General features: G+C 36.7%; 1 protein-coding gene across 3 annotated transcripts in view; it reads right to left on the bottom strand.

The window, feature by feature from the left end:
- Positions 1-1204: 1204 nt before the first annotated feature.
- Positions 1205-18089, bottom strand: part of CFAP206 (cilia and flagella associated protein 206) — a 28548-nt gene continuing 11663 nt past the window's right edge. For all 3 annotated transcript variants that reach the window (XM_032410133.1, XM_032410131.1, XM_032410132.1), the window contains 6 exons: positions 14518-14637; positions 13236-13434; positions 11367-11507; positions 9037-9230; positions 5426-5566; positions 1205-1711 (listed from right to left, as the gene is read on the bottom strand). In XM_032410133.1, coding sequence (XP_032266024.1) covers positions 1481-1711; positions 5426-5566; positions 9037-9230; positions 11367-11507; positions 13236-13434; positions 14518-14637 — 1026 coding nt within the window. In that variant the 3' untranslated portion in view covers positions 1205-1480. The remainder of the gene's footprint in view (positions 1712-5425; positions 5567-9036; positions 9231-11366; positions 11508-13235; positions 13435-14517; positions 14638-18089) is intronic.

Consider the following 18089-nt stretch of genomic DNA (forward strand, 5'->3'; position numbering starts at 1 on the left):
CTAAGAAAATGAGTTTGGCCTGCAACCTGCTGAAACGGGCGTGACCATCTGACGCAGGGTCCAGCATGTGGTTGGGAATGTTTAGAGAGCACTAGGGCTTGGGTGGATGGTCAAGATCCCAGCAGAGGACCATTTGGTCTAGCTCCCTTTATTCTGGCTCCATTGTACTTACCAGGCAACTTTCTGATATTAAATTGAGCTTTTCAAACTGGGTTTGGTATTTTTATTATTTGGAAATTTTACTTCCAGCCTTAACTTGATAACCCCAAATTATGGCTCACCAGCCATTCTTTTCTGTGTTTAGAAGTCTTGCAGAATCGAATGAGGGTTGATAGAACAGATAAAATAAAAAACCTGATGTTGTAAAGTTCAGTGTTAGCTCTCACCATCCCACCTCCTTCAAGGCCAGATCCTTGCCCCCCGCCCCAGGCCTTGCCTCAACAGCCAGCCCGCCTATCTTTAACATCATTTTTAAACTACAGCTATGAAAATCATGAACACTGAGAAGTAGGTCTGTTTGAAGTTTACCTTTATGATATATGTGGAAAATGGATTTTGAAACATATTCATATTATAAATAACATTTAACCTACATAGAAAACAAATTATATAAACACCTTAATAAAAGTCACCAAGGCAGGAAAAAATACACTAAATATAAATGATCCCCTCGTCACTAAAGCATGTTTAACAGTCTCTCCACCTGGGAGTCTTTATTATCCAGGAGTTGGTATTAAAATTATGTAAGACAGTAATAAAATTATAGCTCTAAAATTCAGCTATCAGTAATTCACATGGGCCCTAAACGCAACTGCCAATGGGGTCAGGCAAATAAGGCAAGGCAGCAGGAACGGGGACCGGAAGTGCCTGGCCTATGAAAGAGCACAGCTACTATTCACAGGAATACTAGCCAAGTACTGCCAAATATTCTGATTTTTTTCAAGGGGCCAGAAATCCAGATTTTATGTAAAATTTCCCAGATTTTTAAAATTCACGTGGACCTCTGCTCTAATTATTCCAAATTAGCGAGGTCTTATTATACATCAATTTAATCTATGTTAACATTTAATAGCTAATGAGGCTGAAAATACTGACTAGCCTTTAAAATTTTAACATTAAATGTGATTTTAGAAATAAATAAGCTTCTATCTCAGTCACAGTCTTATAAATATATTAATATCTAAAGAGCATCATAATTTCAGCCTTTAATGCTGCCAAACCTTTTCTGACAAATAAAAGCTGAGTGGACAGAGTTTTACTTTTCAATTTTAATAGAATGCAAAATGTGTTACAGAAACAACTTTTAGTTTTTTGTAGCAGGCTGACAGCGAATATACATGAGAATCCAGAAAACATTCACACAACCGATGAATATGCCAGACCCACAAAATTAACTAATTTTAAAGGATGCAAAGATACTTGTCAATATTTGCCACTGCTCATAACTTGGTGAGATCTACTTTAAAAATTCAGTCTCTAACTAGGTCTCATCAACAGCTCTAGTTAAGTTCACCTTGACCCCAGAGGTGACTTTACCCTGTCCCCCACGGAGACCAGCTATGTAAATCTGAGGCCTGGGCACGCGGCTGCTGCCTTCTCTCTTAGACTGCGTGCCAGCATCCTTGGGTGGGTACACCTGTGAACAATTTTCTCTTCTCATGTGACTGAGATCAGTTTGTACTGAGTGAGTAGCTTTCTGACGCAAATTGGCCTAAAAAGAAAGAGAATACACAGGAATTAACCCATCTCTAAAGAACAAATGATATCAGCCTGATCTTTTTTCAATCCACAAAGAAATTAGCCCTACAACATAGCATTTTTCTACAAAACATTAAAACATTAGAAAAACTAGAACATAATAAATATCCTTGGGCTAAGAAGTAGGAAAATACATAAAAGGTTGAAAACGGATCCAAAGAAAGAACATACACATTCAAACTTAACAGTGAGCTCAATTATTTATTAATATAATCTTCTAATTCCTTCATTATTATACTTTGAGATTTAATACCACTTGGATTTTCCCACCATACTTGTTTTATTGTTTTAAAAGACAAAAATTTAAGATATTCTTTGTCTTTTTTAAATGGACTTCACGCAAGACTTTTTTTTTTTTTTTAAGATTTTATTTATTTATTTGAGAGAGAGAGAATGAGAGAGAGAGTACATGAGGGTGGGGAGGGTCAGAAGGAGAAGCAGACTCCCTGCTGAGCAGGGAGCCTGATGTGGGACTCGATCCTGGGACTCCAGGATCATGACCTGAGCCGAAGGCAGTCGCTTTAACCAACTGAGCCACCCAGGCGCCCCTTCACCCAAGACTTTTAATATAAAAAGTTCTGATGTCTTCAGGTTATATTTTACAGTATTCTACATCTTGCTTGCTCTTTTTATGGATTACTAGTAAACATGAAGTTAAACAGATTACTCAGGCTGGGAAGCAAAGAGGAGTTTTATAAAAAGGAGACTAGGATTTACTGAAGTGATGAGGAAGTCCAAGAAAAAAACTCAGAAGCATTAGAGCCTGTGTGTTAAAAAGTAGAGACCTGGAATGAGAGGAAACATTCCAGATTTTGAGACACTGTGGGTGAGTGAGAACTGAAACTACTTCCCCCACACTGAGTTTATTGTCTACATTAATATGACTTCATTATTCTGTTGTCCTCATTAGCAGGATTTTACCATTCCGAGAGACCCCTGTGAAGACAAATAGCTTGAGTGTTCACTACAGAACATCCTGAAAGACGCACCTTCAGTAGTAAGCATCAACACAGAGATTAAGCCCTAACATTCTTTGCACCCTGCCCCATAAATCTTTACCTTCTAGTCCCATCAGTGCTAGGCTGCTCTTTCATGATCTTTACCCAATCCAATTCAAGCCTTCCTCCCATCCCCTGACCTACCCTTGGCACTGAAAGACCTGCCTTCCACCATACTTCGTGTTCTCAATAAATTCTGACCTTGCTGCTCCCCCTCAAGACACTGCCAAAGCTCTGCTGGGGTGGTGGTTCCTCCTACAGCTTTAAGCAATACACTCAGTTTTGTCCTCTCAGCAGGTTGTACTGGTAATATATCGGGAGCTGGCATTCAACATGATGCAATTCTAGAGGATAATAGGTCTCTGGTGGGAATCAGAATGAAGTGGAGGTTGAGGAATGAGAAGAGGGGGTCAGTCAATATGCAGTGCAGCCCCACCAAATACCCCAATCTCTTTATATTTCCAGTCCAGACCTATGTTGGCACCTCTACCTCTCATATCCTATCCAGCCATCATTCTCCTCTTCTCCTTTGCCTATTTATACCTCAGACCAACTTAAAATGTCACTGAAGTCAACTTTTATTTCACTTCTGTTATACCACTTACCAAGAGGTACTGAAATATTTTTAGTGTATCAATGTCACTTGCTAGACGATTAGCTTCTAAAAACAAAGTAGTGATACCTACGTTACCTAGTATATATCCGATGGGCTCGAGTGAGTTTAGTAGATAACAGAAAAGAACATGGGGATGGAGTGGAGCTTCATGAATTACAGAAGAGTGACTGACTGGAATGGAACAGAAGGATCTGGAAGATACACCAGGAAACTAATCCTTTCTCATCCCAGGAAATCAAGGGACTGAAAAGCTGCCACCAGAAAGGGTGGCAAGAAAAATGTCAAGGTTGGTGAAAAGCCTATAAAACACTGAATATACAAACGGACAAAGACTAGACCTTATATGAAAATAGAACTCTGACCCACGACCTCTGTAGCCATAGTTATCAGCCCAGAACAGGCAGGACTTCGCCAGATTCCCTACTTTTTTTTGCTGCCCCCACATTTAAACTAAGGACCAACCAGAGAAAGCCGACGATGTCCACCAAACCAATCACATAAGATCCCCCACTTTGAGTTAGCCCACCTCCAGCTTCCCCATGTCAACAACCTCTAATCAGAGAATGCCCGAAACCTTCCCCTTTTTTTCACTATCAAGCTCTCCCACTTCTCCTGCCTGCTTTGGAGTTTCTGCCAACTGCAAGTGATGGTGGTTGACTCCCTTGCTATAGCCAACTTTGAATAAATAGCCTCTGTTCCCATTTGGGTAGCCTTTGTTTATTTCCATACCTGATTTCAGTTGAAGAGATGGACAAAATATACTAAGAAAAGGCTACAGATATAAAAGAGTTTGTTTCCTTCATACTCTAAATACTTGTTGTTTAAAATGACGAGGTACTGTAAAAAGAGTGAGTGGGAGGAATTCCGCTGAGTCAGACACGGATAGGAGTTTCAAGCCATGCTTTAGGAGCGGGCACCTCTTATGATTAAAGTGACTGAAAATCAGAAGGACAAGAGAGCTCAGTGCCTGTAGAGAAGATGCTGACAACAAGAGGGAACACTATCTGAGATATAACAGAGGTAATATTCTGCTCCTCAAAAAAAAAAAAAACCCAAAAAAGAAAAGGGTATACTTTCAAAGATTAGAGGAAGCTGAGAGTGCTTTAAATACTAGAACCTCATAGATTAGCACAATAGATGGATATAGAAAGAGAGAGCGAGCAACTACCATTGTTCTAGTTACTGGATGGTATAATTTGAGAATAGTTTCATCCTTCTGTACATGCTTAAAATTAGAAGACAATCTTACAAGGTAAAGCTGGCAAATTAATATGCAAAGAACTCTGTATACAACTCATTAGTTTATATAAATAATTTAAATTACTAACTCTATGAGTAACAATACATTAAAGTTCCTCAACCTAGGGGCACCTGGGTGGCTCAGTCGGTTAAGCGGCTGCCTTTGGCTCAGGTCAAGATCCCAGGGTCCTGGGATCGAGCCCGTGTTGGGCTCCCCGCTCAGTGAGAGCCTGCTTCTCCCTCTCCCTCTGCCTACCGCTCTGCCTACTTGTGTGCTCTCTCTGTCTCTCTGTCAAATAATAAAATCTTTAAAAAAAATAAATAGATAAAAATAAAGTTCCCCAACCTATACCTCTCAGCCTTAGCGCCGTCTTCTTGGAAACCCCCTCACTAAGGGAGCCAAGTGGAGGAAGAAGCGATATGGAGGCTGAAGCGAAAAAGATGAGGCAGAGGTTCAAGCAAACAGCTAGGTTGTACACCCATGGAAGCCACAGGAGCAGACATAAGGAAAGCCAGAGGCCGGGGACGCTGGTACAAACTCTTAGACTGCATGCCGACTTTCTGGAACTTGATTCAATGGATCTAGAACATCCATTGCCACCTGATCGCAACAACACCTTTGAGAGACCCACCTTGCTCATACCAAAACTGTCCCTTTTGGTCCTAGCCCTGGACCTGTGACTTGAGGGACTAATTCTGTTTTCGTATATGGCTGAATGTAACATATATACAATAAATCATCTCTTCTGCTGTCTTAACTAAAGAAAAAAAAATCCCCAACCTATAAATAATTTTAGAAAATATTGTTACAAACCAATTTTATAGCTTTTCTTCTTAATTCCCATTCATTCCACTCATATGATCTCACAATTGTTGGTGGCAATATGTGCGTATCCGTCTGTGTGCTACTTTCAGACTTTGTAATTGGTTTTATTTGTTTGTCAACATCCTTCATCTAAACAAATCAAGTTTTGTAATTAGTAATTATTAAAAAAACTAAGCATTATTTAGGGATAACTAAAAATATTTAGCTAAACTAACAAAAAGATTAGAAAAACAAGAATTTTTGAACGTGGAATATACTCATAAAGACAGCAGAGAAAGTAAGCTTGTAGTTGTGAGCTAAATGAGATAACTTTCCTGGGCATTATGCCTTTCTTTGTACCTGACTTTGTGAACTTAATATGGGAGGCATACATTGGAAGAGGAAAACCTAACATCACTCATTCGTAATTCAAATGCCCCTCTCACATTGGTAGCATAAGCAAATACTTTGTTGAAAACTGACAGAAGTTTAAAATAGCCATTAAATATTAAATATAAATCACATTTGTTTAAAGTATCAAAACATCTTCAGGATATATCTTTTTTTAATGATAGTTGATGATGTGATTTTTAAAGTTTATTTATTTATAATCTCTACACCCAATGTGGGGCTCGAACTCACGACCCAGAGAAGAGAGTCACATGCTCTACCAGCTAAGCCAGCCAGGAGCCCCTAGGATATATCTTAAACCCAAACTATGCATACACAGCATATAATCCAAGGTGGTTTGTTTTAGTTGGATATTTTGAGTTTCTGCTGTGTCACTCACAAACTCACTATTAAAATATTAAATATTAACTCCAGGCTAAACAAGGTATGATTACGTGGTATATGAAATTGCTGGAGGGGGTGGTAGAGGTCTAAGGAACTCAGATCATAGTGAAGAGAAGGGAGAGAAGATTAGCTTCTTTTTTTTTTTTATTCTAGTATAACTAACAGGGTTATATTAGTTTCAGGTGTACAATACAGTGACTCAACAATTCTAAACATTACTCAGTGCTCCTCATGGTAAGTGTACTCTTGATCCCCTCACCTATTTCACCCATCCCCCCACACCTACCTCTCCTCTGACTACCACAAGTTTGTTCTCTATATTTAAGAGTCTGTCCCTTTTTCTCTTTGTCCATTTGTTTTTGTCTCTTAAACTCCACACATGAATGAAATCATATGGATTTGTCTTTCTCTGACTGACTTATTTCACTTAGCATTATACCCTCTTGAGCCAACCATTTTGTTGCAAATGGCAAGATTTCATTCTTTTTTATGGCTGAGTAATATTCCTATAATATATATATTGCCCCATCTCCTTTAACCATTCAAGATTAACTTACTCCAAGGGGCGCCTGGATGGCTTAGTTGGTTAAGCATCTGCCTTCAGCTCGGGTCATGATCTCAGGGTCCTGGGATCAAGCCCTGCATCCAGCTCCCTGCTCATCGGGAAGTCTGCCTCTCCCTCCCCATCTGCCTTTTCACCCTGCTCATGCTCTCTCTCTCACTCTCTCAAATAAATAAATAAAATCTTTAAAAAAAAATAAGATCTTTTAAAAAAAAAACTTCTTACTCCAAATCAAGCAATAGATAATCACTGATTGCCCTACCATTTAACATAAGATATCATTTTTGTCTTCAAAACGATGTTATGATATAGTTGGATAGATAAAACATGCTGCAAGATGATTAGCAATATTATACAATTCAAGTAAATGACTAGTAAATAATTATAAGGACCACAGCTTTGAAATATGAAGGTCACTGAAGAAGAGCTGGGAATTAAATATACAGAAAGGGAAAAACAAGAACAAATAAATGGGGGGAAATTGTTCTTTAATGGAAAACTATGCATTATCTACATATAGCACACCTTTCTGATGATCTGATTCTAGCCTTTCACTGTCTTTGAGGTATCTTACAACTCCGTAAGTTATATATAAGTGGCAGCAAGGCCAAAAAATTCTTGTCTATAGACAGGCAAATTCATAATGCCTTCAAGGTTTTTTATGGAACTTGACAATGTAATTCTCAAATTTATAACGGAAAGTCAAGAGTCAAGCATAGCCAAGTGTCTTTAGAGAGGCAAGTGTGGGAGAACTTAGTCTATAGGCATCAAAACTTATTATAAGGCTCTAGTAAGATGAACAGAGAGCCTAAAAATTAAGCCTGTGCACAGAAGACACTGCAGATTCGGGGAAAGGACAGAGCACTGAACAAGTGGTCTGGGACAATTCACTACTCAAAAGGAAAAAAAGTTAAAATTAGATCTTCACCTCCCCCTAGACACAAAAATCAAATCCAAGTCAATTAAAGACTTGGGTGTGAAAGGTAAATCCATATTTGTTGTAAAACAATGTAGGAGAATATTTTTATGATCTAAGATACTTGAGGATTTCTTAAACAAGACACAAAAGTTGAAGACATGAAAGAAAAAAGAACAATAAACTACATATTAAATTGAAAAACTTTCATTTGTGAAAAGACACCACAAAAGAATAAAAAATATAAAACTGGGAGAGCCTAGAAACAAACCCATTCCGTAGGAGAATTGTTAATTCAATGGAGGTGTCATCGTACTGAGTGTCATCATATTGAAAACCATGTATTATTATTATCATTACCAGTCACTGCTAGGATCACCTACAGTTTTAGAAGTAGGCAGAGTAAAAAATGTAACTAAAACCATTATGTTTTATTAAGACATAATTAATAAAACTACTAATTATTTTTTTAAAAAAGCTAATAAAGGGTACTTCTTATGGATGGGACAACCCAATATAATAAACATAAACAATTACTTGATTATTTCATTTGATTATTTTAATGCAATTCCAGTTAAAATCTCAGGAAGATTTTGGGGGAAACTTGGCAAATTTATTAAGAAAATTACATGGATATATAAAGATTCATGCATGACTATCTAAGACAATTTTCAAAAAGGAAAAGGGAAAGGAAAGAGCTTGCCCTATCAGGTAATAAAATATACCAAAAAGCAACAGTAATGAAAGCAATATGGTACCAGTGCCGAGACAGACACACAGACCTGTTACCTTACAGCTCTAAGTTATCACCTGTGTTATCTGTGCTAAGTTCCTTTAATTTTAGATAAGGAAATACTATAGTTTCAATTATTTATCTAAATGTAGTATTTCTCTTCCAGAGTTTTCCAGTCTAATTCATCAACTTGACTCCTTTGTTTGTTTTCATTATTCTTTATGGATTTCATTAGTGTCCCTCTTCAAGGGTGAATCTCTTTCTGAGAGCATTAAAGGCCCTCTTCGGATCCTGTCTCTGCCTGGACTTAGGAACCATTCTACAACAAAGTCTGACTTTTTAATTAAGTATTCTTTTAAAAGTCATAAATTCTTGGGTGCCTGGGTGGCTCAGTCGTTAAGCGTCTGCCTTCGGCTCAGGTCATGATCCCAGGGTCCTGGGATCGAGTCCCACATCAGGCTCCCTCCTCGGCAGGAAGCCTGCTCTCCCTCTCCCTCTCCCACTCCCGCTGCTTGTGTTCCTGCTCTCGCTATCTCTGTCTCTGTCAAATAAATAAATAAAATATTAAAAAAAAAAAAAAAGTCATAAATTCTTAAAATATTGACTCTGCTTACCTGAGAATATGGAATGAGGGTTTCAAACTGTTGATGAAGCTCCAGGAGCTGAATTAATTCTGTATTTTTTTTGGCCTTTTCTCTAATTAAATCAATATAATTTTCAGGATTTTCTGCAAATAAATATGCAGCATCTCTGGTATTGAAAGTGTAATACTTTTCTTTATATTTCAAAATCCCAATTGCTGGATTTCCTGAAAATTAAGAAAAGGAAATGAATTAGGCATGAAATATTAAGTGATTCTATGTTTGTAATACATCCATAAAACCATCCCCTATCTACTGCATACTTAACATATGACTTACATTTTTCATTTTGCTAAAATGGTACAATTTGCAATTTTCTTTTTAAAGATTTTATTTGTTTATTCATGAGAGAGAGAGAGAGAGGCAGAGGCAGAGGGAGAAGCAGGCTCCCTGCAGAGCAGGGAGCCTGATGCAGGACTCGATCCCAGGACCCTGAGATCATGACCTGAGCCGAAGGCAGACGCTTAGCTGACTGAGCCACCCAGGCATCCCACAATTTGCAATTTTAAATTATACATTTTATTAAATTATATTTTATATGAAATTCATATTAAATTAATTTTAAAGTATGGTTTATATAAAAACTTACTCTCCAGATATAAGGTGTTTGAAAATCTTTTATGAGAATCACTTAGTCGTCTGATGGTTTTTTCAAATCTCCTTTAACTAAACTAACTACTACAAGTATTGTTTTTAAAAATAATTCTATAAAAACTACAAAGATGGGACATCTTTTCCAAAATACAGGTTTCTCCTTCTTTTTTTTTTAAGATTTTTTTATTTTTAAGTAATCTCTACATCCAACGTGGGGCTTGAACTCAAAACCCCAAGATCGAGAGTCGCATGTTCCACCGATCGAGCCAGCCAGGCACCCCCAATACAAGCTTCTATGTTAGAAAGTATTTCCCACTGTGAATAGATACTACATAAAATATGGATTATTAAATATCCACATAGTTGGTGAGAAACAGTAATACTGTCTTACTTATTTTTTCACTTGTTCAACAAAACTTATTGGCCTTATTCCTGGCACTAAGGATATAAAAGAAAACAAATTTCCTGCTCTCAGTAAATCAACAAATATACCATAGGCCAGAGAGTACTGCAGAAAATATAAAGCCAGCTAAACACATAGTAAAAGGAAGAGGGTGAGGTTGATATTTTAAATTGGGTGATCTAGGAAGTTTGAACAAAATGAAGGAGCAAGGTATGTAGCTTTATGTGGGACAGAGTTTTCCAAGTAGAGGGAATAGCAAGGCAAAGGCTCTGAGGTGAAAATATGTTTGGAATGCTCCAGAACAGAAAGAAGGCCCGTGAGCCTGGAGTAGTGAGCAAGGGAGATTGGTCGGCAATGGAGTCAGTGACACCACCACCTTCTTTCTAATAAAAAAGTAATACCCAACTATGAAATATAACAAAAGAAATAACAAAGAACAAAGAAAAGGAAGAGGTTAATGGTGTAAGGTAAATTAGAAATAATTTTGTCAGGGATGCCTGGCTGGCTCAGTCGTTAAGCATCTGTCTTTGGCTCGGGTCATGATCCCAGGGTCCTGGGACGCAGTCCCACATCGGGCTCCCTGCTCAGCGGGGAGTCTGCTTCTCCCTCTGCCCCTCCCCCTGCTCGTGTTTTCTCTCTCTCTCTCTCTCAAATAAATAAATAAATAATTTTGTCAAACTCTTCTCATTCTAGCCCTAGCTGACTTTTTATTTCCAATTCATAGGGCACTTCTAGATAATAATTTCTGGTTTACTCTATTTTGGGGCAGCTCTCGTAATATATACATCATAGAGAGATTTTACTTGATAAAATACTGGCCATTTCCTTAGATCTGACTTATCCAGAAATCCTGATTTATGTTAATGGACTATAACCATAAAGTGACAGCATATTGTTTAATAAACATAACCAGCCAAATTAGTGTTGCTCTTTCAAGTCATTACTTTGGAAGATGATATATTTTAGTAATGTCATGTGAATTTCTAGAATCCTTCATTGGACATATGAGTCATCCATCTTTTTATGATACTGTGGCATCCATATTTCATTATATACACATTCCATCACTTATCATTTGCAGCATAATTTCTTGGTTATGTCAGTCTACCAGATTATTCTGTGAGTACTTCAAAGATGAAGATGGTCTGGATTATCTTTGTGGCTCCTTTCCTAGTTCATCATCAGATCCCATAAAATTTTAAAAAATGAATAAGTAAAAAAAAAAAAAAGTGAATAAGTGACAACAATAGCACTTTATTCAAAGAAAAAATGGGAAGTCAAAGTAAGGTTGTTCCCAACAATATACCTGGAAGGAGAAGACCATCTGTTGTAGCAAATGTGTAAGCACAAAATCCCCGATACTGAATTAACAATTTATCAAAATTTGCTGTTGTTTCTGGGAAAAGCCATTCTTGTTTTCTGAAATCCACCAGATGTACTCTATCTTCTAAAATGAAAGAGGAAGACAAGAAAAACTTTAATCAATGAGAAGAGTAAACAACCCAAGGAAATGAGCAGAAAAGACTGGCTGCTATGTGACTAAAATAGAGACAGATCAGCTTCATTCAAGACAGTAGAGCTCTTCGTAATATACTAGGTGGCCAAATACTTTGAATGTGATGCTCATACACTAGGACTATTGCTTCTTGAAACAGCAGAGAATGTTCTGAGCAGAAAGATTAAAGAAAATATCTCTCAGTAACTTACTTTTGATAACAAGGTGTACAATTTTTGTTCTTTACACTTTAAAAATTCTTCCTAATCGTGGTTGGTTTACTTATTTACATGTGATAAACACATTGTCTAAATTTTCTTCTCCAAACAAAAACACGTATTTATAAAACATCGATCCCCAAGGGGCTTAGCTTTTGCAATCCTTATACTAAGCTTCTGGGCAGGGCTCTGTATCAGAAGAGCAGCTACCACAGGTGCCCCTGTGGCCACAGCTAGAAATAAATGCAAATGCTGGGAAAAATAAACCTTCCTTCTTTTTTCCTGATATGCCTGAAAGCCTCAAAACAGTGATGAGATGTGGCAAGTGTTAATTAAATTCTTTTAGAAGAGTATTAGGTCTCCCAATTCACTGGGATCAGTAATGGGATACTGTCCTATTGAATATAAAGTTGTGGCATATGGAGGGAAATGACATGTTAACTCTAAGAAGTAAATTGTTCTGCCAACATGGTTGAGTTTAGTATCTACTGTTGAAGTGACTTTAACTTTTCAGTTTCACGTAGTATCTGTGTATATACGCTGTTGTAATAAAATAAAAGGAGTAGGAAAAACTTGAACTGGAAGGATGCCTTTGAGTCTCTCTAATTTAGTTTTCAGAGGCTTTTTTATTCTAATAGTTTAAGAATGGAAACAGCACTTCATTTTTATTTTCTACTTTTACAAAATTAGAATTTGAAAAGGACATTTAAAGAGTAAATTATCTAATTTCAATTTCTGGAAAAACCTTTTTAGGCAACAACTCCTAGACTCTATTTTGGCATTTCTCATTAACTTCAAGTTGTCTGTAACTAAGACAGAAGACACCAAAAAAGTAAAAAGCAGTCTGTTGATAAAGACAGCCTTTCCATAAGAATCAATGTGTCTCTTAAAGGGTCTAAAATAAGCTCAAATTTACAGGGATAAAATTCATTGATTTATAAATTTCAGCCTGACTCTGAGGAAGATATAGGGCAAACAGCATTCCAAAGAAATAGAGCTTTACTTGCAACAAATATGGCAATGATTAATATCCTTTTCTACTATGAATCAATCAATAATAAAATCATTAAGACTACAATAGAAACACATAGGAAAGGAACATCATTGTCAACTAAAACACTGACAATAACATTAAGAATGTCCATTGCGGGATAGTAAGGTACTCAGTGGATATATTTTCTGTTTTCTGCATTTTCTATGACAAACATTAGTACTCTTTTAATCAAGAAAGATGCTTAATACCTTATCAGGAAGATAGTGCATAAAAATTTTACCTTTTTTTTCTTAAGTAAACTCTACACCCAACGTGAGGCTTGAACTCATGACCCTGAGATTCAGGGACCCATGCTCCTTGGACTGAGGCTGCCAAGTGCCCCAAGCATGAAAATTTTAAAAGAAACGAGTGACTTTATTCTAGAGGCAATTTGAAGAGGAAGAGGAAGTCAAAGATGATTTCTATTACCCAGGTGTTCCTTCACCCTACACACATCAGTTTTCACAGTCAGCCCATCAAGAAGATTCTGTATGACTTTCTCAGGAAAGAGTAGTTCATGAGCACCCAGGAATGGTTCAAGATGAGTTGTTAAATTACTGAGGACACTAATCAAAACAGTTTCATCCTGGAAGCTAGTCCACAGGTTGGAAAGTGCGATGAAGATGGGCTGAGGAAGAGAAAGCAATGTTCAAAATACAACTGTCTAATAAAATTATAAATCACTGTACTCTTAACAAATTTGTGTTTGTAAAGAAATTAATTCTTCCAGAAGACAAGTCAAAGTCTCCTGAGGTTAAACAATAAAATCTACATAGCAACTGGACTCATAAGTTATGAGAAAAAAACTTGCATTTTATTTCAAAGCATTTTATCTGGGAGCGATTGTCATAAAGTTAATTTACCCAAAAAAGCCAAACACTTATGGATGCTTGACCTCAAAAGGTCAAGGGGAAATAGCTTCCTTTTTAAAAAAAGCTAAATATGACTCATTACTCTTAGATTTATCTGGCTCAATCATGATTCAAAAGAACCTGGAAAATCTAGAGATACATCTTAGGGCATATCTTGTGAGCAGAAAGTTAAAGATTTTAGGTCAGTGAGATAAAGTTTTTTATTCATATTAAAGGTCACTGACTTACAGAACAAACATTAAAAAAATTAATCAGGCCCCACTAATAAGTGAAACAGCTTAGCCTTTTGTTTCTTGGTTTTTAAAACCAAATATTAGGAATGGTTACAGAAAATTCTCAGAGCCTCAAAATGCTCTATAAAATACTGCATGTGCATCTTATACCTCCTTAGGGCTACCAGATTTGCCATAAGGTGGTGCAGATAATCAGAAAGTCAGTATACATATAGGCCCGGTAAACACAGTGATTATCCTCTGCCTCTTCATAAAGGTCACAAGTTACACCACCTCTTTGCTGAAGGCAATTTTTAACCAGCCCCTGTGAATATGTTTTCAATGTTGCCTTATGGATTCATTCTGCTGCCACAATCTTTACTGAAATTATGGCTACCATAATATAGATCTGCATCTCCTTTAGTAGCAATGGCCTGCAAGGGTGATTCCTTCATCTGACTTACACTACTACTACAAAATAACTGTAAAGAACAGGATCAACTTGTATAGAACAAATATTCTATTTTTAGTAATTAAATATAATTATAATTACTTCTGATTCAGTTGTATAGGACTCAAAGGTATATTCACCCTTAAGCAAGGTCAAAGTTGATAGCAAATACTTACAAAGACTTGTGACGTTGGGACAGCTGTCTTTGATTTTACAATCATTTTTAATTGTTCCAGTTGGGCTCCTAACTGCTTTATCATCATTTCTACTTCTTGAGCACAGGTAATTATATCTGACTGTGAGGACAATATAATTTACATTAATATTTTTATAATTTCACTATAAAAATCATGTGTTTTAAGCCCTACCTGCTCCCTATATCCCCTGAAGGTAAGCACAATGAGAGCAGAAATTCTCTTGTTCCTGGTATACCCAAACCAAGAACAGTATTGGCATATGGAGGGTGCTCCAGAAATATTTGTTGGATGGATGAACCTTTTGAAATACAATGGCTATAATTTTTCCCAAAGGAATTCTTTTTCTCAAGGTATTCTTCGATATGCCGTATAATTGCATTCCTGAGAAGTGGATCCTCTGACACAGCTTTGTTCAGCTGTTATTTCCCCACTTCTCCATAATAAAATTAATGAGATGTTCCTCTGAAAACTATTCTGATACCAGGATTTTTACAAATTACATCCAAGAATGCAGAAAAATCTTAAAAAGCACATCACTGAAAGAAAAACAATATATTTCTGATATGACACTAGTAATCTGAAAATAAGGTGTTAATAAGCATCATATTAAATACTTCTAAGTGTAAAAAAAGGGTAGAGTATAAATAGGAAAACCAAGATATTGAAAGGTGAAAAAATTGCCCAAGGACACAGTTTAATAAAGGATGGAATCATGGTTCCGTCCCAGACCGCTGGAAGCCAGAGCCCAGCTCTTACCCATGATACTGTACTGCCTGAGATGCGACCGGAAATGGCAGTGGTTTGGGCTTATCAGTACAGTGCAAAAGAGTGACAGTTACTTGAAGAGAAAAAAAATGCATCTGAGTCTTCAGATACTTGTAGTCAAACCACATGCTTTACTAGACTATTTTTAAATGACAAATAATTACTTCATAAAAATACCAAATTTTACTGTATTTCAACTAACGAAATTTTTTATTCACAAATGTAACATGCATCCTGTTTTAAATGTACCCATACTATTCTTTAAGCATCTCCCTTCCCCTTGCTTCATGCTCCATGTAATTCTGCCTATCCCATCTAATAAGTCTCTCATCTACCCCATAGAGTTTTCCCCCTTCTTTGTTAGTTTTATTTTAGAAATCAAATATGAAAATGGCATCCTTAAAGTCTCTTTAGATTTGTGCAACAGCAACAAGAAATAGAAATAAACCTGCATATGCTCTTCAAAGTAAAATTTACATTCAACACATAACTTCTTTAAGCCTATAACTGAAGATACTCTAGACTTTCTCCCTGGAGCTATGTTTTCAGGGACTCACAGAGGAGGCACACAGAACTTTTTTTGATTTTTCCTGATAATGACCTAAAACAATCACTCTTGTTTACATTTATCTAAAAGAACTCGTTCACAACTAGGTGGAAGTTTTAGTTGTAAAGTTGGTCCTCACAAATAAATAGATACTCTGTGTTCATGGAGTAGAAGAATTAATATTGTTAAAATGTCCATACTACCCAAATCAATATACAGATTCAGTGAAATCCCTGTCAAAATTCCAATGGTATTTTTCCAAGAAATAGAATAACAATCCTAAAATTTGTATGGAGCCATAAAAGACCCCCAAGTAGCCAAGTAATCTTGAGAAAGAAGAACAAAGCTGGAGGCATCATGCTTCCTAATTTCAAACTATATTACAAAGCTGTAATAATCAAAACAGTGTGATAGTGGCATAAAAACAGACACACAGATCAAGAGAACAGAACGGAGAACCCAGAAATAAATCCATCATACATGTTCAACTAATTTATGGCAAAGAAAGCAAGAATATACAATGGACAGTCTCTTGAATAAATAGTATTGGCAAAACTGGACAGCAACATGCAAAAGAAGGAAACTAAACCCCTACCTTAAGCCATACAGAAAACCAACTCATACTGGATTAAGGACTTGAATGTAAAACCCAAAACCATGAATTTCTAGAAGAAACATAGGACAGTAAGCTTCTTGAAATCAGGCTTGGTGATGATTTTTTGGATTTGACACCAAAAATAAAGGCAACAGGAGCAAAAATAAACAAGTGGGTCTATAATCAAACAAAAAAGGTCTATGGCAAAGAAAACCATCAACAAAATGATAAGGCAACCTGCTGAATGGGGGAAAATATTTGCAAATCATATATCTGATAAGAGGTTAATATCCAAAATATACAAAGAACTCATACAAATAAATAGCAAAAAAAAAAAAACAAAAAAAAAAAACCAAAAACAAACAAGAAACCCAAACAATCCAATTAACAAATGGACAAAAGATCTGAATAACATTTTTCCAAAGAAGACATACAAATAGCCAACAGGTACACAAAAAAGTGCTCGACGTCACTTACCATTAGGGAAAGGCAAATTAAAACCACAATGAGATACCACCTTACACCTGTTAGTATCAAGAAGACGAGAGAACAAATGTTGGCAAAAATGGGGAGAAAAGTAAACCCTCGCGCACTGTTGGTGGGAAAAGTAAATTGGTGCAGCCACTATGAAAAACAGTATGAAGATTCCTCAAAAAATTAAAAATAGAACTATCATATGATCTAGCAATTCCACTTCTGGGTATATATCCAAAGGACATAAAAACAGTAACCAGAAAAGATAAATGTACCCCCATATTCTTTGCAGCATTATGTACAACAGTCAAGACAAGGAAGCAACCTAAGTGACCACTGATGGATGAACAGATAAAGAAAATATGGCATAGGGACCCCTGGGTGGCTCAATCGGTTACGCGTCTGCCTTCGGCTCAGGTCATGATCCCAGGGTCCTGGGATCGAGCCCCATATCGGGCTCTCCGCTCAGCGGGAGGCCTGCTTCTCCCTCTGCCTGCCACTCCCCCTGCTTGTGCTCTCTCTCTCTCTTCCTCCCTCCCTCTGTCAAATAAATAAATAAAATCTTGAAAAAAAAAAAAAAAGAAAATATGGCATATATACACAATTAATATTATTCGGCCATAAAAAAAGAAGGAAACCCTGCCACTTGTGACAACATGGACAGACCTTGAGGGTGTTATGCTAAGTGAAATATGTCAGAGAAAGACAAATATTGTATGATCTTACTTATATGTGGGATCTAAAAAAACTAAAAATAAGAAAAAAAACCCAATCTCATAAATACAGAGAACAGACTGGTAGTTGCCATGGGCATGAGGTGGGGGTGGGGATGAAATGGGGGACAGGGGTCAAAAGGTACAAACTTCCAGTTATAAGGTAAGTCCTGGGGATATAATGTAACAGCATGGTGACTATAGTTAAAAATACTGCATCGTATATTTCAAAGTTGCTAAAAGAGTAAATCTTAAAAGTTCTCATCACACACACAAAATTTTGTAACTGTATAGTGAAGGATGATTTTGCAATATACACATATACTTAATCAATACGTTGTACAACTGAAACCAATATAATGTTATGTGTCAATGATATCTCAATTAAAAAGTCAGTTTCACTTAAGAATATCTTTGATGATGCAGTAAAAGTATTAATTTTATTAAATCTTGATCC

This window comes from Phoca vitulina, unplaced genomic scaffold (assembly GCF_004348235.1).
Source record: "Phoca vitulina isolate PV1807 unplaced genomic scaffold, GSC_HSeal_1.0 scaffold11, whole genome shotgun sequence".
Taxonomy (NCBI): Eukaryota; Metazoa; Chordata; class Mammalia; order Carnivora; family Phocidae; genus Phoca; species Phoca vitulina.